Consider the following 26,692-nt stretch of genomic DNA (forward strand, 5'->3'; position numbering starts at 1 on the left):
AGAGTTAATATAATTTGTTTAAATAATATCTTTAAACATATTCTATTTTATATATGATTTCAATAATTTAAGATGTAATATATATTTAAGAAAATTTGTTCTTTACTTTGAATCTACGTTGTTGAAAAGATTTGCACAAGACGACGGCGCACCTAAATTTCTTTATCGCGTTTTCCTTGTTTAATAAATATCGAAAAATGATAAACGAAGAAAGGGAAATGAACGTATCTGTTTATTCCTCTTTTCTTTGCTAATTTACCGTGTTCCTTCTTGGGAAATATCGTTCTGGTATTACCGATTACATTCGTTGCGATTTCTTTGTTCGTTAAAAAATACATTTGTCATCGGGTTATAATTACGTTAACATTAGACATATTAGATATAATACAGGACATGAAATAATAATACACCGATGAAAATAAATGATCGTATACGACAAAGTAGAAAATAACTGGTCTTGTTATACCGTTCGTTCTTTTATTCTCTACGAGAACAATGACATTACAATGCATTAATAAAACGTAGAAGCGATGATGAATAAAGAAACAAAATATATATGTAAAATAGAATTGTGTGTGTGTGTGTGTGAATAAAAATACGAAATGAAAAGCGCATCAATGTTCTTCCTTTCGGTCTATAAAATAAAAAGAGGAAACTTTTAGTTTGAAAAAATTGTTAATGTTGTCTCTCGGTGCGAGCTTATATGAAAGGCGTGATTTTCGTTAAATAGTTAACACAATAATAATAACTAAATATATATTAAAATTTTCTCTCTCTTTTTCTTTCTCTCTCTCTCTCTCTCTCTCTCTCTCTCTCTCTCTCTCACTCTCACTCATAACAATGAATACGAAATTAACTGGGAAACTCTAGTTTTCTATTTATTTTTAATCTATACATGATCGATTCTTGACAAACCGAAACACGAAATGTTCGAAAATTACGGTAAGAGTCCGATCACGTATTTTTTTTTCTCTTTCTCTCTCTCTCTCTCTCTTCTCTTTATTTCTTTTTCTCGTTGGCTCGATATCCTCGTTATCATTTTTTTTGTTCACTGACAAACTAATTCGTAGCATTAACAAAAATGAGAAATAATTTAAAATATAATATTATCTCTACATACATGTGTAGAATATATATTAAGCTGAATAAAAGAATGAAATTCGATCGCGAATAATACGGGAAAAAAAAAAAATAAAAAAAAATAAATCGTATATGTACCCCCATTTAAGCAGTCTAAATATTTTGACGATTAAAAAGGGAAGAATAAAATTGCTAGCTAGCTACCGTCACGTACACAGATTTACGTCTTTTTATAGCTTTTGGACCAGGCATGAAATTCCTTACCGATCGATTCTCGTGGAATCAGCGTGGGAAAGAAGAAAAGTGTCGTTCGTTCCTTCGCGCTTACGACGATCCGCTCGTTTGTCGTCCAGCTCGTTCAAAATAACCCAGGCCGGCATCCAATTTCGTAAAACGAGACGATCGTTTTCGATCTTAGAGAGATCTCAAAAATCTTTCTTCTTTCCCTTGTCGACGACAACGTTGTCGTGATAACTGATCTCTTGACCGGCCACAGCTGGATGAAGATAATGCGGCTCAACGTCGATCTTTTCCTTCACACCGGAATCCAAAACCATCGAATGATGAGGACCCCGATGTAGCATCGTCGTTGGACCGTGATGTTGTTGCTGTTGCTGTTTGTTATTTTGCTGATGTTCCTGATGCCTCTCATCCTCTTGACTAAGTTTCTTCAATAAATCCCTAAACTTGTCCATATCTATCTCTTCTCCAAATTTCTTCAACAATTCTTTCGCGCCTATCTCATCTAAATTCTCCGAGTCCTTCAATCCTTGCTTGAACAATTGCAAAAATCTTTCGTTAGCTTCCACCCCGTCTCTCGTGGTATTTTTCGACGAATTCAAATTAGGATTCAACAGGAGATCTGGCGTCTCGTGGACAACGTTAACGTTCTTATCCAAATTTTCTACGGTCAACGATTGAAGTAACGTATTGTAATCGGGTTTGATTCTAGATGTTTCCATGCAAGAACTGCACGAACAATTAGTTATTATTTGAACCTTTTTCTGCATAGTCATTGGATTATTTTCCTCGTCTTTACAATCCAAGGTAACCTGATCCCGAAAAATGTTAAAATAATTTGCTAGATTAATCGTTGGATGTTTTGTTTAAAATAATCGTATCTTCTTGAAAGATTGATTTTGATATGTGTTCATCGAACTGAGATACCTACCGTATGCCAAACGCTGTCAAGAGGTTGACAGGAGTCGCAATAGGGTCTTATCAAATCACCAGGAGCGGATGGCTCGCTATGGGGTACCATGTAAGAGAAACAAGCTCCAACGCACACGTTGTTATCGAGTTCTTGGGAGGAGCATTGAGGCCACGCGACTACCTGCTTGATAGGCGTCGTTTTGCACCAACTGTGCTTGTCCGGATAAAGTACTATGTTGTGGACCTGTAACGGATGATTAAATGCTCGAAACAAAGATTCCAAGTAGTTAAGCAACAACGGTTCCTTTACAATTTTACGAACCTTGTGTTCGCGATGAGCGTGCAATAAATTCGACTGAACCAAGAAGAAAACGACAGTTGTCGCTAACTGCCACGCAGATTCCATGATCTCTGCAACAAGAGAAAAATAAAACTATCCGAATGTTTTTATCAAAAAACAAAAGAAAAAGGTAAAGAACGTTACGTTGTTTATTATCGGAATTGAATATACGACCAGATTATCAAATCATTTTTTTATCGTAATATTTGTATAATTAAGTTTGATAAAAAGTTATTATGGATTAAATTTTGTAATTAGAAAAATTAATTCATTATTTTTCAAAGCAGACATTTGATTGGGTCGTAAGTAAGGATAATAAAACAGACCGACTATTGTTATTCGATTAGATGGAACGATATTTTCTGCTGTCGTAGAATATAGAAGAGAGTTGGATGATTGGAATGCAAGGAAGGAGAATCGTTTTGACGAAGAATAGCTCGTCGTCATTGGTCGTTTAGTACCGGTTGCCGAGCCATAGATATACGGAATGCGTGTTATTTGAACGAGTCGAATTGCGTGTACTCGAGAGAATACCCTACTTGGCGAACCTTATGTTAGATATTTTTTTCGAGAAAACCTATTGCAATTCGAAATACGTGCAACGACCGTGCGCGTGCATGCCGATACTTTTTTCTCGAATGAATGAAAGTGCCGGCTCGACTTGAACGCCTTTTTCGAGGCCTTCGGTTCGACGACCGAGCGGAATTGCGTCATTGGATGCTTGCTTACTTGTTTGGTTGCTTACTTGCTTGCTTGCTTAGTCTTGTTATCGCTTGGTCCCACTTCTTTTTATTTATTTTTTTCTATTCTTATTTATTATTATTATTTTTCTTTAGTTGCAGTTCGGTACAAGTTAAATTACTAGTTCTTTTTCATAAAAAGTGATAAATGCAAGTCCAGTACTGACAATCAGTTGAAATCAGATACGATCTTACGGAAAATAAATGCTTCATCATTGGTTACTTGTAAATGGTAATAGTAATGGACGGAGAATGGATCTTTGGCATTGATTATGTCCGATTCATTCATAGATACATTAGGGTTTCGTTCTTTTTCGATCTCATACCTAATGCTCGAGTTTTAACTTTCCAAGATTTGGAGATAAGTAAAGTCCTCGTGTTGTTGGAAAGGGGGAGTTATAACTAAACCCGTTGTGAACGTTCCAGTCATAAATAGTGTTGGATTTAGGGTACCAGTGCTGAATACGTGATTCACTCTTTCCGGTGACATACCAATTTTTTTTCTCTTTTTTTTTTTCTAGTCGGAACAACAAAGCCCAACGTTTAAAAGGTCGGTCTTTGGTCGTTATCGTGTTCGTGCTCCGAAATAAAAATTCCTAAGCAGTTTATATTTCTTCTTTTCTTTCTTATTTCTTATACTTTTTGGTTAGAATAAAAACAATTTTAGTTTATATCGCGTTAATAATAAATTTTTTAATAGAAAAAACACGTTGTTAAAAAAACAACACGTAAAGGAAAAATTGGCGAAGTGAAATTTTTGATTAGAAAATAGGACAATCAATTGTATTAAACATGAAAATAGTTTCTTCTGTGGTAATAGGATAAGAAGGAATGGCGTGATTCAACGTGAATGGCACGTAAACGGATAACGCATCGAATCCTTTTCCTTATCGCATGCGAATCCGTTAATTGTAATCACGATCTCGCGTGATCGAATAAAGGTGACGTAATACCGTAGGACACGTGCACGCAATTTTAATGGCATTCTGTTATTCCACCCACACAAAACGTCAGCACTATCTCTCTACCGTTAAATTCACGACCGCGAATCGATAGCAGGTTAATGTCGATACCGACGATTCTCGAACGTCGTCCCGTGAAAGTGAATTTTACGTAATCGGATCGTTCGTGTCATTTATTCAACATAGTGAACTTGTCACGAATAAAAAACGTACAAGCGTGAAAACACTCACGTACCAGAGAGAACAAGTCAAAAAGTCAAACATAATTATATTACTTATAGAAAGAATACGATATATGTAAATCACGATCGGTAATAATGCATAATCTTTGATTTATTTCGTTGTAACTCTAAGAAAAAAAGAAAAATCGACGATTCTATGCCATCTATTTATGGTAAAGATCGAATGTGGATTTCAATTTGAATATTCTATGATACACCATGGTGTTAGTCCTTTTCGTTGAAGTGGAAGAATAGATTGGGGACGTTGATATTTTCGGTTCCCCGATATCGATTACCGATCGATGCTCATAAACTGTGAAAGTTCGATGTCACCGAGTGCCGTCTGTCTTCGTTGTAATCATTACCGATCCAAAATTGCCTTTGGATCTCGTCCGTAAAATTTCAACCAATTGGGGAAGGATCCAAATAGAAAAAGAGATAATGAATGAATGAAAGAAAGAAAGAAAGAAAGATGGTATCGAGAAGGAGGATGGAAAAGGAAAAGGATCCAATTGTGAATCCAATTATGAAGAAGAAGAAGAAGAAGAGGAAGAAGAAAAGAAGAGAAGAACCAGGTTTCGAATGGAATCGATCTCTCGCGCTGCGGGATCACGAGACCGAGAAGAAGACTGCTTGAACCTGAAGTCCTTCAGGAATTCACCACGAAGACGAAGACGACGGCGACGAAGAAGAGGATGACGACGAAGACGTCGTTCCACGTCGTTTGTGGTTCGCTTACGTATACTCAAGCGAAGTGAATTCCACACGACAAAAGGAATCTCGTCTCTCTCTCTCTCTCTCTTTTTCTTTCTCTCTCTCGGCGAACAATTGCCGTCCCGTCGGCCATTTCCAAGAGAAGAGCCTCCAGATCGACTTTTCGTTCCTCTTCGATGCATTTCAATTCCCACCTGAGAGAACGAATCCTCCTCCTCCTCCTCCTCCTCCTCATCCTCCTCCTCTTTCCACCACTTCTCCCGATTCTCTCCTCCTTTTTTCTCATCTTCTTTCTCATTCTATTTCTCTTCCTTCCTCCCTCTCGTGGCCCCTCATCTTAGAACCATCTGCTTTTTCTTCCCTCTCTCTCTTTCTCTCTCTCCTCGCGAGAGCCCTTTCTCGAAGGCCTTTTTTTCCCTTAACAACGGCCGATGCGGCCCTTTCCTCTCCACCCCCTTTACTCTCTTTCTCTCTCTCTCTCTCTCCTCTTTATATTCTCGCACAGGATCTCTCTCCGATCTTCCGTTTCTTATTTCGAGTTCCGAGAACCACGAGTTATATACAACAGGGCACCGCTAAGCGCGAAAAGGACGCTTCGTCGATGGTTTAAGGGTGGTAAAAATTAGGTTCCGAAACCTAAGCGAAGCATCGCCAGGACCGGCTGATTTCATCTTAACTTTTATCTACCTCTCCGGAACAAGAGCCTTTTATTTCTCAGCTTGTCTTTTTTTTTTGTTTTTTTTTTTTTATCTTTCACCCTAAGGATGCGTCGTCCGACTCCGAACGTGCTTTCGAAAAAGAAACGTTACCGATGTGAGGGATTCGTTCCTTTTTAATTACCATTGGGATTATTCGGTGATTTGAACGATCGAATACGACGCATCGGAGAGATGAATTCGATACGAGTCAATTCAAACTGTGTGATAGTAATATTTTTAACGATTAAATATAATTATTAATAATAATAATATTTTCTCAAAAGGTAATAATTTAGTCTGATAGATAATTTTTAGTGGAGAGGGACGAGAGGTGGGAAGGAGGAAGGGAAATTTTTCGACGATAAAACAAATCACACGCGGAAGGTGTGTTACGTTTGAGAGGAAAACGTGAACACGGCCCTGGCCCGATCGTAGCCAGAAGTCCAAAGCTCTTTGTTGCTGCGCCACCTTCTCTTCTCGCCTCTGAAGCAGTGTCGGTGGCGTGGAGGTCCCACCTCTTCTTTCTCCTCCTCCACCTTCACATCCTCCTCTTCTTCTGCTTCTTCTTCTTCTTCTTCCTTCGGGCCCGTCCTTTCGATTTGTTCGTGTCGTCGTCGTCGTCGTCGTCGTCGTCGTGCCGCCAGAGAGGAAGAAAGAGAGAGTGAGGTTGAATACGAAAAGGAAAAGGAAAAGGAAAAGGAAAAGGAAGGGGGTCCTGCGCCCAGCCGCGAGATTAATTTGATTTTCAACCAAATTTGACGCGCCCCCGAGCCGAGGCGGTCCGGCACAAAGGGCGCCGTTCCGTACGTGTGCGAGTTTCTTCATCTCTCTCTTCTTGAAGGGGCCTGACTGGGCCCTTTACGGGACCTTTTAACGAAACCTCGCGTCGACGATCCCTGGCCCGGATCAGTGCGAGCTGTCTATTGATTCGATTTCTCACATTTAACACCCTGGAATGGGCCCGTTCGAAGGACGTTTCAAAATTTATCGACTATCTTTATTTTCCTTTCTCTTTTTATTTCTTACCAATGCGATAGTATTGTATATGTAAAGATTTTGTTGTTGCGACATTGTTGCTAACTATTTTAAGTAATTTTGTTATTAATAAGTTTCTCGTACGAACATCAAACTTACGGAAATCAGAACAATTTTTATTGACTCACTGTGTATACGATCAAACAAGATGGTGTGTAGCCTAAGCAATATGTTACTTTTTCTACGTAGAGTAGATAGTATATATTCATTTATATACTACGCGTCGGTAACGTTGGAGTGCCAAGGCCAAAGGAGAAAGAAAGACGAGGAAAGATGCTGTACACCGTGGTGTGCAACTTGGTTTTGTCGACTCTTGTTACTTAAAAACGATCCGATGATTTATTTTTCCTTTAATTTTATACTCTTATATACTCGAAAATTCCAAAGGTTTATTAAATTCCAATGATTTTTATATATTTTTCTTTTGTTACTTTTCTTCGTATCTAACGCGAGACTTTGTTAGGAAAAGGGTTAGTAGATGTAGTTCGGATTTCTTGTCTAGAAAGAAAGAGAGAGAGAGAAAGAGAGATAAGAGAAACAGGTTCAGTACGGTGGCCTTTCTCATTTTCTCGTTCATTAATAACGCAGAACGCGTTAAACTTCGTTAACCCTCTGGTAATTGTTGTTGTTGCGGTTGGCGATGCCCCGAGGAAATTCTTTTCAGGGTAGCCGTTTGATTTTACGAGGATGCTTTCGACGTTAGAATTTACGATCTACCAGAAGTTATGACCAACCTATTCGTGCCTTCTCAACCCCTTTCTCTGTTTTTTTTTCTTTTTCCTTTCTTTTTTTTTCATCCTTTCTATCTTTTTTGCAATCGCAGAAAACGAATGCATTTATGATGATCCCTAAAATATTAAAAAATAAACAAAAGGAATAAAAATGATTTGAGAAAGGTGTCGGTAAGAAATCATTCCATTGTTCGGACGAAGGAACAACATTGGAATCGATAGTCGAATAGTCCGGGTTATATATCGTAGAATATTTTTGGAAGAATATTTTTGGAACGTGGATCACATATTTTCTATTTAAGGTGGCAATGAGAAAGAGGAAGAGAGAGAGAGAGAAAGAGAAAGAGACACGGACAATATTAGTATTCTAAACAGACGGAGATCTCAGAGAGGAGAAGAACTCGAAGGCCGACAAGGATTCTTTTCTCTATCATGGAAATAACAAAAATATGTCGGATCGATTCTCGAGAACGAAGAGAAAGTACCCTATCACGCGTGCACACACATTTAAAAAATCGATCTTGTCAATTTTCCAATTACCCCTTTTTCAAAGATCTCGAATTTATAACTAATCCCTCCCCCTCCTTACTCCCCGTATAAATTACGTTTACGGCGTTCCGATAATTTGAATCGCGGTTTTTTCTTTCCTAAAAAATTCTACTCCGATTAAAGAAGTAGAAAAAGAATAAAAAACAGAGAGAGAGAGAGAGAGAGAGAGAGAGAGACAGAAATACGGCGAGCTGTAAACGGCAGCTATATTAGATTTTTATCTTAATCCTGGCGATCTATTTTAACTTAATGAAAGTCCTCGGCACCCTCCGAAACTTCCCCTTCCCACCCCACCCGTTTGTTCAATCATCTTTCTCATTCTCTCTTATTCTCTTTTCGCGGGGGCCTCCCGTAGCTCGTTTTCACGTAGCCTAATTTCACAATTTTGCGACCATCCTCTGCGAGTCCTTTTTTTTCTCCTCCTCCCCGTTCGTCGATTCTCCATCTCCGTTTCTCGAGATACCGGTGCTGTGGGCCAACAACTAATAGGGGACCCATAGGGGGTCAAAGAGGAGGAAGAGAATACAAAAAGGAGGATCTCGCGCGTCCAACGGAGAAAGACGATCGTCGTCGTAGAAGGAGGAGGAGGAGGAGGAGGAGGAGCTGAAGGAGGAAGAGGATGGGTGACCAGAAAAAGAAGAGTAACCAGAAAGAAAGAAAGAAAGAAAGAGATAGAGAGGAAGAGAGAAAGAGAAAGAACCGACACGGCGAGGTGAAAAAAAGGAGTTTGCCAACAGCACCGGAGGATGCCCTGAAAACACGCTGGACGTGTGGCGCCATCTCGGCTCCTCTTTTTTTTCTTTTCATCCTTCCTGCACCGGCACCGGCACTAGCACCGGCACCGGCACCGGCACCGGCACCACCACCACCACACCCCCTTCCCGCCGCACCCCCTTCGCGCCAGCTCCTTATGCTTTTGTTTCTCTCTTCGCCCATACTAATTCTTCGCGAGGTGCATGGTGCATGGTGCCTGGCTGCCGCCGTCGCCATCCTCGTCGCCATCCCCGTCGCCATCCCCGTCGCCATCCCCGTCGCCGTCGCCAAAGAGTGACGCCAGGGGATGATGCTGAAGAGAAGAAAAGAGGAACCGAATGTGGAGTTTCTCCTCTTGACCAGTGCCGGATCCCAATGTTTTTGCACCCTTGGACAAGCCTGTCAAAACACCTCGACGATCCTCCTTTTCTTTTCTTTTTTTTTTTTTCTTTTTCTCAAATACATCGATCGATCGATCATCCTCAATCCACCATGTCTTATCGAACGCTTCTCGTTTTCTTATCAAATTACAAGCCAAGTCGAGTCGAGGCGAGTCGAGTCCATCGGGACGATCGAAGAATAATCTTATTCCCGATTACTCGGAAAAGGATACGACGTCGAATCAATACCATTTTGATTTTTCATTAATTATCGATAACCATTAAATGTGTTTGTGTGTCTACAGATCGTTGATAAATCCTTATCGATATCGAATACTCGTTGATAAACCGTGTGTGCAACGCTTTAAGCTTCCTCTTTTTTTTTCTCTCTCCCAGTTACTCCCTCCACCCGCTAGTAAGGTGGTCCCCATACGCGGAGACCACATACCTGCAAACGAACGCTTTTAAAAGGGAGGGCAGAGCCCAAGAACAGGTCGTTAAAATGTAATGACATTGTTGTTTTTAATGCTCGGCTCTTTAAAACGGGCCCTTTCGTCTTCCTCGAGCCTGCCCGCTACTTCTGCTGCTACCAGCTCTCTCTCTCTCTTTCTCTCTCTCTCTGTCTGTCTGTCTGTCTTCTTTTTTCCCTCTTCTTCCTCTTTTCGTGAGAGGACGAACGCGCGACAAACCGCGAATTCTCTTTTCTACTTTTCTTTTTCTTATTCTTTCTTTCTTCGTCTTCCTTAAAATACACAATGTTCGGACGCATCCACGAACTGTGTTTATGCTTTTATTTCCGTCGAAATAATTGGCGTAAGGAAAAAAAAAGTTGACCGAAAGATTTCATGGAAAAATAGATCACTCGTGTCTTTCGTTCTTTTTTTTCTCTTTTAAAATGATCGAGAAATCGATCACGTTTCTCGCGTGTATTCTCATTGTATCGGTTGAAAGATTCTTCGTGGAAAAATAGATCACCCAAGTAGTCTCTCCTGTTTTTCTTCGTATAAAATGATCGAGAAATCTATCAGGTTTCTCGTATGCAACTGAAAAAATGGATGATCCAAGTTTCCTTCCACATATGATGATTTCTTCTTCTTATTAAATCGTTTAACTATTAGATCTCTGTTAACAGGATTGTTTTCCTCTACTCATCCTCTTGTATTTTAACGATACGCGATATAAACACGGTTGCGTTTGTAAGATGAGTCATATGTAGAAGTTTTCGTTCTCGGTTTCTTTTCGTGAATGACGACGACCCGTTACTTCGGGTACCGTGGTTGGATATGAGATATCTTGAGAGGGCTGATGACGAAGCTACTTTCTTTACTCTTACGATGTTCACCATGACCTTAGGGATACCGGTATAAAATGTAATATATGTTCTACAGTATACGTTTACAAAGAGTATAAGATATGCACGAAGAAATTATTTCTGCACGGGTTATTCAATTATTTACGTAATCATAAAAACGCGCGCGCGCGTATGCAACGATATACAATATATAAATATATTAAATTGAAAGAACAATTTTTTCGTTAAAAAACGGAAAATAATAATCTATCGATACGTAACGAAGAAACGATAAACGTCAGATGTCTCGTTGTCGTATTAATTTAAAATATCTATTCGGATCGTATATTTTACTGGTTAAACAAGTAGACAATTTTCTACTCTAGGGATTAAAAAAGATTTGTACAGGTGTCGAAGGTGCGGTAGCAGGAGAGACATCAAATAATTTCAGCAACGTCGGACTACCTGTGGTTTTAAAAAGAAATGTCTCGCGCCGTGAAAGATAATTAAGTACAGACCACCCTTTAGGAATGAGACCGGTTAAACGTTATTTCGAATGATTATGAGACGAAGTAACACGTCCCAATAACGAACAAAAATACACTCAGTTTGGAGAACCGATTCGCGAATCGTTATAAAAATCATTTCGAGCACGCGTATTCTCCTCGCGGATCCCTCACTCACCAAGTCTTCCACACACAACTTTAATATTCGATTTTAATGTTATCTCTAAAATAAAACTAATCTTGACGGATAATTGACAGAACGATTTATAGAAAAAAGAAAAAAAGAATTGGAAATAATTAAATATCAGTAGATATATATTTATGGAAAGGGAAAAAAAAACGCTCGATTAATTCAACCAATGATAGGCCCGATCGCGAAAGGTCTCCATTAAAAAAGATACGATTGTAGGTTCGCTACCGCGCAACAGTTTAGCGTGGAACTTAAACTCTTGCGTCTATGAAGAGCCTATCATTAAGTCAAGAATAGGGTCTAGTATTAGGATAAGCGGCCGAAACGTTTTGGATAACTTGCTTCTGGGCTACTCTTCTCGAGCCTTGGGTGTCCCGTATCTCGTTGGAGAGAGATCCCAACAGCTTGTACAATCCGTTCGAGAGTTTGTGATACTTTTTCGAATGATCAGCTGATGTTCCGGATACGATTTAATGGACCACGTTGATTTAATGAATTCAACCAACGTGCATGAATTTTTATTGAAGAAAATTAATCGAACATATTATTAATAATCTTCTACCGATACAACGATATATCATTTTATACTTATTTTAAATTCCGTTTGTGTTTTCTATCAAGGATAAAGTCTACTTTCTATGCGCAGCCTCACCGATCGAGGAGGAGACTTTTACAAAACGATCAGCGTAATAACGACGCGCATTGAACCGTACGTGACGTGGAAGATTTTCTATCCTCGTAACAAAATCCATTTTTTAATGGTCACCAACGAGTAGTGCACTTATTATTAATATTTGGGTAGAAAAATGTTGTTAAAAATAGTATTATAGACGAATAAACGTAATTGCAGTAGAAAATCTTATGTGTTTTATGTTAGAATAGGAATGAGGTAAGACGGAAAAAGATAGATATAGATGAATAGATAGATAGATAGAGAGAGAAAGAGACTCAGCGATGGACGCACAAGCAGCCTTGGCTTTTCTCAAGTTACTGTCACTCACCTCGGTATACGGCTGCGACGTCGCAAACGCGTACTACGCACCAAGCAAGAGAAGAGGGTCTAAGCGTGTATCCAAGAGTAGATCTTTCGTCGAATGGTCAAATGAAAAAAATAAATAAATAATAATAATAATAATAATAAGAATAAGAATAATAAGAAAAGGAAAAGTAAAGAATAAGAAGAAGAATAAGAAGAAGAAGAAGAAAATGGGCCCGCACTTTATAGCAAATAGCGCTCGTCTCGCAAAAACCCCGCGCAAATTTGAAACGAACGACGATAAAAGTAAGGGGACTTAGGTGATGATAACGGTGAAGGGACTTACACTCGTCAAGGAAAATCCGTACCTTTTTTGGCTCGAAAGACCGAGGCCGATACGAGGCTGAGCCGAACCGAGCTGAGCTGAGCACGAAACTGTGCTGCCGATCTCTCGTGTTCCGTTCTCCTCCACCTCCTTCTTCACCTCCTTCTCTTCTTCCTTCTCCCCATCCTCCACCACCTCCTCCTCCTCCACCTCATCCACCTCCTCCTCCTCCTCCTCCTCCTCAACCACTACCAGAGTCTCCTTCAGCTTCTCCTTCTACTCGGTACGTTCGGTTCCGCGCCGTTCCCGTTCCCGTTCTGTTCCGTTCTCTTTCATCATCTTTCTCTCTCACGTTTTCTTTCCGATTCTCTCTCTTTCTCTTTCTCCCAGAGCTCCCGAGGTATCCTCGAGAAAACAGAGAAAGATGGAGGAGGTCGGTGGGGGAAGGTTAGGGAGGGAGGGAGGGAGGAAGAGAAGAAACGAGAGAGAGAGAGAGAGAGAGAAGTAAGAGGAGGGATCAACCATGAGCAAGAGAGATCTTTGACTACCTCCTCTACCCGATGTAGTCGTGTGTACTGTAAAAAGTAAGATCGCCTGAGGCCTTACACCTCGAACCAGTAAAACTTGTCGTGTGCTAGTGCTAAAGTGCGTTCGCCGTAAGCTTCGCTCGATTTGCTACTTCCAAACGAGCAGGAAGACGAGAAGGAGGAGCAAGAGGAGGGGGAGGAGGAGGTGACGAAGGCCAAGAATGGGAAACGTCACCGGCTCCCAAACTCGTTAATGGCGAATGCTCCTAAGGACTTTACACCCAAATTTACTTCTCACTTTCTTCTTTCTTTCTTTCTTTCTTCTTCTTCTTCTTGTTTCTTTCTTTTTCCAGGAGCCTACATTGTTAATCGATGCTTCTTCTTACATTTTAAACGACTATAGGGGAGAGAATATCATATTGCATAATAAATTGTGTTACTTTATATTAGGATTATGCAATTTCGGCGCGATTCGATTCGATCTATTTAACTTTAATTACAACGAAATTATATTGAGTACAAACATTAATTATTAATTGGTATTATTTCTTTGGTAGATTCTTAGGTTTACTGATTAGATTATTCATTATTTTCTTTCTTTCTTTCTTTCTTTCTTTCTTTGGTCGTATAGGTTTTTTTAACTTATAAATTACATTTATCTTTTTGTTTTTTAACGAAAAGTCTTTTCAGTGAGATCAAACCAATCACCGAAGAATACCCTAATAATCATCATCGACGTGATTAGGCGTTATCGATTATTTTAGAAGTTTAGGGATGATCTTCCGTTGACAGTTTCTGTTACATTAACCGCGAACGGTCCTAAAGTGTTTAACAGGTACTCTCTCAATCTCTTACATTTACTTAGGCTGTTAACATCGGACGAGCTACCCCATATTATGATACCATCCCCACCATTAGTCACTATCTCTTGGAAAGTCTTTTCCACGTCGGTCTATGGGAATATAGAAATCAAATATCAGAAAATAGAAAGTGTTGAATACTTCAGAAGGGCAGAAGTGTTTGCTTTAGTTTAATATCGTGATGCATAAAACGTTCGCTACTATGAACAAAATTGCCGGCCACAGATCTTTCTTTTTCTCCAATTATTTTTCGTTTTGTTATATGAAATATACGTGAAATTCAATTAAAACGGTCAATGATCGTTAAACGTATGCAACACGTGGTAGTAGCGAACGTGATAATCTTGAAAATTGGAAAATATTAATAATGTTCACCTCGCTTAGGTAAATGTCCATCTTGTCCTGATACACGTACCACCAATAAGCAAGCACACTAGGTGAATGTTCTAAATTATTCGATATCCTAACAGCTTCTTTAATTCTACCTTGCACTAGGTAAACCCTTTCCTCCGGTTTTTGTTCATGTCTCACGTAGACGGATGGAAAAAGTATTTCTTGATTATTGTACATCCACGACAGTCTGCACGAAAAAGATATATGCTTTTAAAGAAACGTATTAGATAACGGATAGGAAGACAAATCGTTTGCTCGACTATTCATGAAGTTTACAAAACACGGACTATTCGGGAGAGAAAAAAATTTGCAATGCAAAACGCGAATGAAAACATAGATTTGTTCTAATTAGATTTGAATAATTAGAATCGTTGATTGAACCGAACAAATAAACAAATTTTCATCCGATATTTCTAATCTCGTACCTATCGTTCTCGATTGTCGCTTTAGCATCGCAATCCGGGCCAGGATTATTCGGTGTTACGTTATAGCAGTAAGGAAATCCGTAATAACCCCACTTAGCCCTTTTCCTAGTCTTTTTTGCCAATTTCAAAGTTTCTTCCATGAAATATCTCGCATATTTCTCGAACTTTTTCGTAGCTTCCGCTTCGATCATCGATTCGCTCCACTTTGGATGTTCTTTCCGAACGAGTTCAATAGAATATTTCTTATGTATTTCCGTGTTACCCCAATTCTGTCGGAAAATCGGTTTCCATCTTTCGAAATCGATTACACCGATACCACCGAAATTTTTATCCGGTGTCATTTTATCCAAATCTTCGTTAAATTGTTGCAAATGTATCGTGATGTTACCTCGCTGAGGAACCCCTCCGTTTCTTTCCTCATATTTGCCTAAACAATCGATAGATAATTTACAATAGATCGATTTAAACGATTTATCATCAATGATAGAGAGATAAAAAGAACTGTAGTAGAAAAATATTACCATTTTTTAGTGGCATCAATGCTGGAAATTTTCCAGGATCGTAATAAATTGATATAGTTTCACCGCGAAAATTGTCCTTAGAATTATGTTTGATATTAAAATCTGTCACCTCGTCGAAATTCATGCCATATTGGTGGCACATAAAGGTAGGAACGTTCCAATAAATGCTGAAGACCCTTTTCGGTCTTTTGGATCTTTCACAATTCGATCTGGAAAGAATTTGGTGGGAGATGTCATCGGTGATGATATTAAATACTGAGTCGGGGGACAATGACACATATTAGATAAGATATACACCAATGTGTTTGAACTTGAACTCATCTCTCTTTCTTTCTATATACAATGTGAGATAAAAGTTACTTTCCTTAAAATAACTCTAAACAAACTATTATTTATTTTACAATTTTTATATATTCATTTATTTACATTTGTTAATATAAATTGTTCAAATTGATGTCTATTATACCTAATACACAAATTAATTCTATCGTTTAATTATCAATTTATATATGACGGAACAATCGAGGGTTGATTTTCAAGTTCTGAAACGACTGTTCCTTCACTTGGTATAACTCATTCAAGTTTTATAGTTTCTATGCAAAACGTTCATATACCGGATGAAACATTAAAAAACTACCCACCTAAATAAATCAAATATTATCGGTGATAAAAATAAATATCTGCATAATTCCATGTTAATAATTTATGGGAAAAGTGACTTTTATCTCACCCTCTTTATATATAAAATACCGGGATTGCACGTATTACATTTAATACGAAATGAATTCAACTAGATTAATCCAGCTTCGGAACGAGCTATGAAAAAGAGACTATAATAAACTCTCATTAGCATATTGATTAATCACACTGGAAAAAAACGAGGTCATCTATAAAATGATCCATCCTGATAATAAAATTCCCGTAGATAAGATCAATAGAAAAAAAAAAGAAAAAAAAGAAAGAAAAAACACCTGGTATGCGTTACTTTCTATGTTCTATTCTTTATTATTTCTCTCTCTCCCTCTCTCTTTTTTGTTTTATTAGACAATACCCGCAAGAGTCTCCGTTCACTAAGGGATGAAGATAAAAAAGAAGAAAGGTCACTAAAAGCATGATTTAAAATAAGGACAATCGTGTGTTGGTCCTGACAAATAACTATCCAATCACTAAAGAGTCCCTCTCTCTCTCTCGTGAAAATTTTTATTAATTCGGAATGAAATGATTTGTTAATATTTGTCTTTTTTTTCTTTTTCTATTTTAATTCCACGTTGGGTGAGTCACACTGTTATCGATCGATCCTTGCAATGCTCCTCCCGTAACTGAGTTTCTCGTGTATGTAAAAACGTTAACGACGATAGTAGACCAGAAGTGCGACTGAATTCCGCTCGATTTCAGACCACTATTTATTCCGCATCGTGTCTGTGTGTCTCTTCTGCGTTCCCCACCTACGTGCTGTTTTTACCAGTTGACTCGTTGCGTTATCTCTTTGCTTCGGGGTATTGTTTGACATATTTTTCGTGTTTATGCATACTTTTTTTCACTTATTCTTCTCCCTCCCTCTTCTATACTCTTCCATCATTCCCTTTTTCATTATTAACGGCACGTCGGTTTGCATCGTTGCTATGGGGTGAACCCGAGGAACGGTTAGCCTTCAAACAGGAAAAAATAGGGTTGTTCGAGTATGAACGAGAACAAATATCTTTTTCTTTTACTCTCAACCATTTCTTTTTTTTTTCTCCTGACGCGTTTTAAGAATCTAATTCAAATTGAGATCGTAAAAGGATCATCGATCTTTTTCTATTTCCAACGGAAAAAGGGGATTATAGATTTTCCATAAATGTATGACCCTCGAGTCAATGATACTTGCATTATCTTATCGAAAAATCCCAAGTGTGCCAATGTCTGCAAATCGAAATAGAATTGTACGTACAATCAACGACCACGAAATAAGATTAATTTATGAATCTTGCACAATTTCTTTCTTTTTTTTTTTTTTGTTTAGGAATTATTGCCGAACGAAGGATACCTTCGCTTATCGTTTCGTTTAGGCGAGAAGCTCAGTTTTATGTACACATACACTTACTTATTACTAGGCGTGACAAGATGAAATAAAAATGTTATAAATTATGATCGTAGTTATATACAAATGTTTCATACGATAATTCTATTCGATGGAAAGATATCTTTACGCGAAAGTTATAATATTTTGTTCTACAGGTAAATATAAAAAATAAAGATATTAATAATAAAATCGACTCGACGACAATCGTAAGACACGACACAATTATAGATTGTCCTATGTCACGGAAGTAATAAAAGTATTCTTTCCTTCGTTCATTATACATTGTACAAAATATTCGAGGAAGTCATAAACCACGTACTTCGTTTTCTTTATGCTGGTTATAACGATCTTTTTTTTCTTTTTTTTTCTTTTAAATATATCAAACAGCGTAGAATTTTTAACGACACACTACTCGGTTTAAAATATTCGTCAGAATAGACAATCGTCATTAAATTAGAATTCACAATACCTCATTACATAAATACATTTTTATCGTTTAATAAATAAAAAATATGATTATTTAACAATCGTAAATTACATCTAATCTTGATTGAATAATCCTTGTCTAATTGTTTATCGATATTTGAACGATCGAATTCGATCGTGTGAGAGATTCGATAAAAGGATATACAATTTGGTTGTTACGAGACCTTTTTTATTTTCTTTTCTTCTTTATTCTTTTACTTTTTTTTTTGTTTTTTGTTCGTCGACAAAATGGATAATAAATACTTATCGACGGATGTGGATTATTATCGGTGTAGGCTAACGTTTATTGTGCCTACGAACTTGTCGGAGGATGTGTGCCTGCAAGCATCCTATCTAAATAGAATGCAAATGTTAAGCTAGCTAATTGTGACAGAAACATAGTTTCGTTCCTTTTATCTTCGAGAAGAAGGCCTTGTAATGTCGACCGTAGTAGTTCTTCCAGACGGAGAAGGTTTATCTAGAGCGGCGGTTACAAAGAAAAACTACTTTCTGAAAGAACGACGAGGTTCCTGAGTTATACGTATGGGGTTCGTGTATTAGAATGTTTACGTGTGGTCGTCGATTATATTATGTGTGAAGACAAATTAATTTTTATATGAAAGGAAGATAATGATGATGCCTCAATATCGCGACAAATCGATAAACTTTACGTTAATAGAATTTTCTAATGACAATCGAAATTAAAGTTTAATACCGTTGGATAATAATTGTGTGACAGTGGCAATAAGTAAAAAAAAAAAAAAAAAAGAATAAATAAATCTTTATTTCATATTAAATATTATATATCAAATAAATTATACACGCGTTATTAATTTTCTTCCAATTTTGTTCTTGTTGTTGAAAAATTCTATCACTGTCTCAATTACTGGCACGATTGTTTATTCGATTGATTTTTTGGGGATTTTTTGTTTTCTTCGATGGGAAGAACACGCGTTGGTAGTTTTTAAAATGCACTTTTTAAAAAAGAAAAAGAGAGAAAAATGAAAGATATAGACGAAAGCAAGTAATCGTATTCAAATTAATGCCGAGTTCGGTCAACGTTTTACCGAGTTGGCGTCTTTTGTTCATTCTTTTGTCTTCTCGCCGCTATCTTATCGTCGGTGGATAGCACACGGTGGCCGTGCGATCGATCAAACTGAATACCGAAAGGACGTGTAATTTTAAAAAGGGAAAAATATTTCATACTTCATAAATGTGTAAATTTTCTTTAATTTATGACCAGGTGTCGAGAGAGAGAGAGAGAGAGAGAGAGAGAGAGAGAGAGAGAGAGAATAAGAAAAAAGATAAAAAAAAATATATAAATAATTAATAAAAGAAGCTAACGATAATAGAAAATAAGGGAAATACTTTGTTTATTGGATTTTCTTTTTTTTCCTTGTTCTTTCTTTTTAAATCTTATCTTGACGTATGCATTATCGTTCATCTTGTCGTCGGAAAGGTGTGAAGGAAATGGTTCTTTTTAAAAGAAGTTAGATCGCATTCTAGGATACGTTCTCACCATTTGCGTGACATGGTCAAGTTATTATACAAACGTGACAATACTAATCTACGTCGTTTAAATCACCCACACACACACAAACACACATACAAATATTTATTCGCGTAAGTAAAATGCAATATTTTCTTTACGTCATACTAATCTTCTTTCTATAAATTCGTCCTTGTTGATGAATCAAGAAAGTATATTGTATTATACAACGATATCAAAAAATACGTGGAAATCAATTGACAATTTTAAACAATTTTTCATACATATGAGATCTTATACTATCAAACAATAAAACTTGTCACGTGCTACTAGTTCCCCAAAATGAGTTCGCTGCAAATTTCGTTCGATTTGCTATTTCCAAACGAGCAGGAAGATGAGAAGGAGGAGCAAGAGGAGGGGGAGGAGGAAAAGGTGACGAAGGCTAAGAATGGGAAACGTCTTTGGTTCCCAAACTCGTTAATGTCGAACATTTTTAAATATTTTACACCCCAAACTTACTTTTTACTTTCTTCTTTCTCCTTCCTCTTTCCTAAGATGTTAATTGATGCTTTTTAAATGAATCTAAGAGAGAAACGATATATTATATTGTATAATAAACTTTTACTTTATAATAATTACACGTATTCCTAATCCGATTCAATTCATCTGTTGATTTTAATTACAACGAAATTAGATCAAATATAAATACGGACGACGAGTAGGTATTCTTCTTTGGTATCTATTAATTATTTATTATTTTTTTTCTTTAATCACTAATGTTTTACTGTTACAAATTACAATTTCTTGTTGTTTCTTTGCGAGAAGTTTTTACAATGAGATTAAGCCAATCACCGAACACCCTACAAAGCATTATCGATTGTCCTAAAATTTCCGGGATAATTTTCTTATTGACAGTTTATGTTACATTAACCACGATCGGTCTTAAAATCATCAACAAGTACTCTCATATAATCTCCTAAATTTACTTAGGGAGTTTGTTTAGACAAACTAAAACCCTCGTTATAATTTAACTGGCCTTAATAATTACGATCTATCGATCCTTGCTATGCTTCCGTATTGAGTTATTGCGTAAAAAAATACAACAAAAATAAATATTGACGATAGTAAAGCAAAAATACGACTTCATTTTGTTCGATTTCGGACCACTATTTATATCCTATCGTTTTTTTGCGTGTCTTGTCTTCCCCAACCTACGTGTTTCTACCGTAGAACTTTGAAGAGAATTATCTCTTGTGCTCCGGGATATTGTTTGACGTTTTTTCGTGTTTCCGGATACTTTTCCCCCTCGTATTCTACTTCTTTTTTCTTCTCTCTTCCTTTTCCTATCCATTACCAACGGTACGGCAAAGTCGCTAAGGGTGATATACTTAAAAAAAAAAAAGAAACAGAGAATTGTTCCAGTACTGAACAAGAAGAAAAGACACATTTTTCTCTCCGTTTTTTCTCATATCTCTGAGTTCCATCCAAATAGATCGTTAAGGGTAGATCTTTTTCTACTCCCAATGGAATTACAGATTCCACAAGTGTACAGACTGACTCTCGAGTAAATGATACTTACATTATCTTTTATAGCAAGTGTGCTAAGCTAATATCTGCAAATGGAAATAAAATTGTCGTACGTGTTATCTTCGGCACGAATAAAGTCATTTTATGGATCGTACACGATTTAGGGATCATATTTTTGAACGAAGGATAATTAATTATTGGATTGATTAAAAAGTTTCTTCATATTTTTTCTCGGAAAATGACTTTACGATCGCATAATTTTGATGTCAAAGGTGCATTTCGTTGTGGTCGATCAATCGCTGGAAAATTCGATGAAATCATAAAAATAATCATGGAACAAAATGGCATTGTTTTGGTTTATTAAACATCATTTAAAATATGAAAAAGAAACTTTTAACTCAAACCAATGTACAGGGTGGTGTTTTATTATCGCAAAATTTTACGAACACATTCCATAAATAAAACTAAAAAAAAAGAAATTTTATATAGTACGTTAGTAACATTTTGCGAAAAAATAACTGGGAAACCTTGTATACGTGCTTAATTACGTGTGTATATGTGTAAGGTATGACACGATAAAATAACAATCGTCTATAATAAATTATGATTGCAATTAGATTTACAAATGATAATGATTCTATTTAATAAAATATTATCCCAGCATGAAATTACAATATTTTCTTATATAAATAAAACGTCAAAAAGACATCGATATAAAGATTAACTCGATACTCGTAGGACACGACATAATTATAAAGCTTTCTATATCATGGAAGAGTAATAAAAGTATTTTTCTTTCATTTATTACACGTAGTACAACGTTCGAGGAAGTCATAAACCGAGTACTTCATATTCTTTATATCGGTTATAGCAATTCTTTTTTTTGTCTATTCCAAACATCGTATAATTTTTTACGATGATCAGTTTAAAACATTTGTCGATTATTTATCTGCTATCGGCAAACTACGTCGAAGATGACGATGCCATGTTTCAATTCTATTATCCACCCATATTTTTAAAATGTTACAACTACCGGGATGGTGTAAAAAATTACACCAAGGTGTTAGAGTCAAAAAAAAAAAGCAACCGTCTAGTTTGTTTCATTTTCGCTATTCCTGTTACTATACTTACGTATAACCAGTTAGGATTTCATATTGAAATCTTATTTCTATTTAATTTTTTAAATTTAATTCTTGGATTTATATTTAAGTACTAAAAATGAAAGATGATTGAAATAAATTTCAACTATGAGATTATTTGTTAACTAATAATCGACGAATATTTTAAATAGATCTCCTCGATGAATTTGATATCATAAAACGATTTATAATCTGCATCGTGTTGGATTCTAGATCTGATTATGCAAAGAATATTCGTATTGGTTTTTTTTTTCAAATAATAACGCGTTTAAAATCATTCGAATTATATTATACTTGTTAATTAATATTAATATTTGATAAAAGTACAAAAATTATCGATGCAGACTAAAGTTTATTTTCCCTATGAATTCGTCAAAGGATGTGCCTGCAAGCATCTTATCTAAACAAAATGCAAATCTTAAGCCAGCTAATTGTGACAAGAAACATATTTTCATTTATTTTTATCATCGAGAAAAGGAAAGGCCCTAGCATGTCGACCTCATCGAATTTCTTTTCGAGGAACGTTTGGCAGTTTCAAAGAAACATTTTATAACGTAATAGTGTATCTGTGTTATACACTTTATAAAAATATAATTAAAAAATAAAAATAAGATATAAACGAAAGTAAGCAATTGCATTGAAATTAATGTAGAATTCAATTGAAATTTTAAAGTTGCCTGCCGTCTTTAGTCCATTCTTTTGTCCTTTTGCTGCTATTTTATCGTCGATGGGTAGCACACCGGTTACCGTACGATTAATCAAACGAAATACCGGAAAGACATGTAATTTTAAAAAGTGTAAAATATTTCATATGCAGCATGTAAATTTTTTAATTTATCGAGCGTTTAAAAAAAAGAAAGAAAAATATGTTGTGAGATCGATCAAACGGAATTATCGAGCAAAAAAGGCGTGCAATTTTTAAAGTTTAAAAATGTATAAATTTCTGATCGAGCGTTGATAAAGAAAAAAGGGTAATAGATAATAAAGAAAGAAAGTAACGAGAAGAGAGTGAGAGAGAGAGAGGGGGGAGGAGAGGTGATACTTAGTCGAAGAATTTCATTTTATTGTAATTCTTTTCTTTTTGTTCTTTTATTTTTCATTCTTACCTCGCGACATACGCATTATCATCTATTTTGCCAAGAAGATGCAAAGGAAATATAGTTCTTTCGAAGAACGTCGGATTGCATTTTAGTTGTTTATGTTCCCAACCCTTTGCGTGGCTCGGTCAAGTTACTAACGTTACGATATTTATCTACATTGCTCGAATCACGCACATATATATATATACGTATATACACTCGCGTTGGCGCATGCAAACATTTTATTTATACCGTACCGATCTTGACCCTGCCCCTGCTATCTCGTCGTCCTGTTCACTATCAAGGACGTTAGAAAGAATGATATCCGGAAATATCGACAGATTTTTTTGTTACTCACAGTTCTGTAAGATTTTTTTCACACGTATTCCTTCAAACTCTTCTTCCTGCTGTTTTATTCAATGTTCACTTGCTCTTGCTTTTTGTTTTTTTTTTTTTATTACTCGTGGTCACAGAAATATAACAGAGGCTTCACACTTTCTTTTCTTTCTTCGTCGTTTTTTATTTATTACGCGTGTATCTTATATTGCCATGTTTCTTTCTCTTAGCTCACACTCTAACATTCTTTACTTTCACTCACGCAAGCTTACAATCGTTTAACATTCCAGAGTCAACAACGTTGATCTGAAAATCTACTGGAGCACCAAACCAATTTTTCCAGGCGTCATACTTGGACAACGCCAATTGTATAAATAATATTGGAGATTACCGTCGCCAATACCGAATTTCAGAGGTTCCAAGAATTCCTTGTTATCCATTAAATCCAATGCATTAAATACATCGAAACCCAACTAAAGAAAATCATATTTCTTGTTAAGAATTTTGACGATGATAAGAAATGGAGAATAAAATATGGATAAAGGATGATCGGACTTACGTTACGGGCCGATATAAGAGCATCTGTCATTAGTTCAAGCCATGGCGTTACGGTCGAGACATTGTAAAAACTATAGGCGGCTTTTAATGTCTTGTGTGCTTGATGATGCATTATAGAACTTGGCAAGGTATAATAACTAACCATATCGGTGATTTTACCATCATTTTCAACTACAAAAGTATTGATCATGCCATTTTGTGGAAGGAACCAATGTTGGAATTCTTCAATAGTAAACATCGGTGCCAGATCGAATTTTTCTAAATACTGAAATGTTAGATAATAAAAATATCTTTTTGTACATCTTTTCTTTTAACGCATTAAACGCCATGCTGATCTTTATGATATTATCAATGGTTAACAAAAGAAGCTTGACGCTTAATGCATTAATAAATTGAAACTGAAAATTTTTTACAAAATAGTATGGTAAAACTTACATCGCTTAAAATTTTGTGAGCTTGTGGAATATCTGTATAAACGAGTTTTCGAAATCCAGGCACTTTCGTGTTTTCTGGCAGTTTATACAGTTTTAAAGTTCTCTGCATAGTCATGTTGCGTGACAGGTGAGAAAATTTAATTTCAATTAGTTTCTTTGGATTAAGTGACCGATGCCAATATCTAAATAATAATAAAAATAACGAATATGAATTAATAAATAAAAAACTATATTAATTATAAAACAAAATGTTTTTTTTTATAGTAATAATCCATACCTGCAAGTTGCGACCGGTTTTGGTAATACAACTCCAGCAGTATACACAGCCTGAAAAATTCCCTGAAGATTAACTCTCCTTGTAATTTCTCGTATTAACACAGGAGCAACTCTTTTGGATCTTAATTTCTTATGCACACATAAGAAATTTATTTCAACCATCTTTTTAGTACTAAAATAAATTCAAGAATTAGATTAAAAAATAAAATAAAAATGGAATTTTATTATGGAATCCTTACTGGTTATAAATGCGTAGAGTAGCTGGAATAGCGGAAATAAAACCGACTAGACGTCCGCTTTTGCTTACTCTAACACCGCAGTGCCATTCTTTACACCATCCCGGTGGTTGCAATGCCCTAAACATTGATATATAAATTAACAAAATCTTCTGGTTTATTATTCAAAAGTCTTATGCGTTAAGATAATTACCATTTTAAAAATATTGGTGGATAATCAAATCGAAACATGGCATCATCATCTTCGACATAGTTTTCTGATAGTAGCGAATACAACTCTGCTAATACTAAAGGTTCTTCGAGGATTAAAGTATCCCATTGGAAACCTTCCGGTAAGGAATATGGTTCTGCCCTTATGGACGTTTTATCAGGTTCAATAGGTTCATTGCACACAATTTTTTCATCTACAATTTAATAATGACATAAAATTTCTTCTTCTACACACTTATTTGAAATCATAAATATATAGTGAGCTTACCCATTTTAGGTACCGGTTGCGTACTCCAAAATTGATAAGGCTTTTGCATCGCTTCTTCTTGAGTTTTTGCAGGTTTTTGCTGCATGTTGAATACTTCCATAGCCATTTGTATTTCCTTTATTGAGATGTTGCAAGCGCTTTGAAGATTTTTTTCTTCACTGTGTCCTGCATTGTTGTGATTCTCACTGGTGGAATGTATGGTCTGTTTCTTTTTCTTACGGTTCCTTTTTTTGGAACTAAACATAAGAGATTTGAGTTAAATGCTTTAATGATATACAAGATATTCAACAATATACCTCATTTTTGTATTCAATAAACCACAAATTCAACATAAACGATAATTATACACATATTTTTAAAACATGTATATATCTTGATTTGCAGCTAATAAGTTCAGAATATACAATATTTTTATTGCACTTAACAATAACGTACATGTTTACTTATTACTTTACAACTCATAATTGAAGTATTCAAATAAAAACTAAGTTTGACAAATATAATATTGGAAGGAGGGATTATTTTCATTGAAATATTAATCATCAATAATTATATAGTGACTGCATAAGAAAATCTCATCATGCTGACTGCTAAACTACCGGCCGTTAACATCCATTTTGACTTCGAGGTGATCGAGGAAAACGAATATTTGAATGAAAATGAAAAAACCATGTATAAATAATACGATAATGACTGATAACTAACCTTTTGGAATGCCCATCTTTTTCATGAATTTCATCCTTTTTAGCCTCTCGCTCCACGACCTGATTCTTATCCTCCATTTTAATATAGATTTTGTAACTGCACATGCGCTATCCTTCCGTTAGCGCCGTCTACATGACTTCAATCGAAAACTTCGAATAAGGTTGGTCACGTGACTCCCAGTGATGAATTCGCTCTTATTTTACAAGGTAAACGCGCTTTATTAGTATACGTAAGGATCTTATCGTTTACAATTAATTAATACATATATAATATTTACAGGGCCGTTTCTTGATTTTGCGAAGCCTTGTGCGTAATAGAAAAACGAATGGAACATCTGAGAGTTAGTAAAAATTTATAGAAATTTTTTAATGGATGAATGGTAATTAGAATGTTAATTAATTAATTGTCTTTATTACTTTCTCCCTTTTTACACAGGTTTGGGGAGAATCTGGGCTGACAAATTTCCAGCCGAGTGCTTTTACCATTGAATTATCCCGAACCCTGATTAATTAATTAATTAATTAATTAAATTAAATATG

General features: G+C 36.1%; 3 protein-coding genes across 5 annotated transcripts; all 3 read right to left on the reverse strand.

Annotated features, from left to right (window-relative positions):
* Positions 1-84: 84 nt before the first annotated feature.
* Positions 85-12,784, reverse strand: LOC106786436. 3 transcript variants are annotated; one of them, XM_014747842.1, is made up of 5 exons: positions 12,687-12,784; positions 12,344-12,426; positions 2,555-2,643; positions 2,252-2,476; positions 85-2,132 (listed from the first exon to the last, which is right to left on the reverse strand). In XM_014747842.1, the coding sequence occupies exons 3-5, from the start codon at positions 2,636-2,638 to the stop codon at positions 1,506-1,508; spliced, it is 936 nt and encodes a 311-aa protein (XP_014603328.1). In that variant the 5' UTR covers positions 2,639-2,643; positions 12,344-12,426; positions 12,687-12,784; the 3' UTR covers positions 85-1,505. The 3 variants fall into 3 exon arrangements, with proteins under 3 accessions (XP_014603328.1, XP_014603329.1, XP_014603330.1); XM_014747843.1 differs by having other exon boundaries at positions 12,665-12,772; XM_014747844.1 differs by lacking the exon at positions 12,344-12,426.
* Positions 12,785-13,628: 844 nt separating this feature from the next.
* LOC106786428 (hyaluronidase) lies at positions 13,629-17,682 on the reverse strand. The gene is made up of 5 exons (XM_014747810.1): positions 16,421-17,682; positions 15,370-15,578; positions 14,849-15,275; positions 14,406-14,610; positions 13,629-14,122 (listed from the first exon to the last, which is right to left on the reverse strand). Exons 1-5 carry the CDS (start codon positions 16,480-16,482, stop codon positions 13,931-13,933), a joined length of 1,095 nt encoding a protein of 364 aa, XP_014603296.1. The 5' UTR covers positions 16,483-17,682; the 3' UTR covers positions 13,629-13,930.
* Positions 17,683-23,105: 5,423 nt separating this feature from the next.
* LOC106786446 (glycylpeptide N-tetradecanoyltransferase 1) lies at positions 23,106-26,345 on the reverse strand. Its single transcript, XM_014747854.1, has 8 exons — positions 26,154-26,345; positions 25,449-25,684; positions 25,164-25,374; positions 24,974-25,090; positions 24,736-24,906; positions 24,460-24,640; positions 24,026-24,289; positions 23,106-23,939 (listed from the first exon to the last, which is right to left on the reverse strand). The coding sequence occupies exons 1-8, from the start codon at positions 26,255-26,257 to the stop codon at positions 23,781-23,783; spliced, it is 1,443 nt and encodes a 480-aa protein (XP_014603340.1). The 5' UTR covers positions 26,258-26,345; the 3' UTR covers positions 23,106-23,780.
* Positions 26,346-26,692: the final 347 nt, after the last annotated feature.

The sequence above is a fragment of the Polistes canadensis genome, unplaced genomic scaffold, assembly GCF_001313835.1.
Source record: "Polistes canadensis isolate GaletaPanama2010 unplaced genomic scaffold, ASM131383v1 scaffold_74, whole genome shotgun sequence".
Lineage (NCBI taxonomy): Eukaryota > Metazoa > Arthropoda > Insecta > Hymenoptera > Vespidae > Polistes > Polistes canadensis.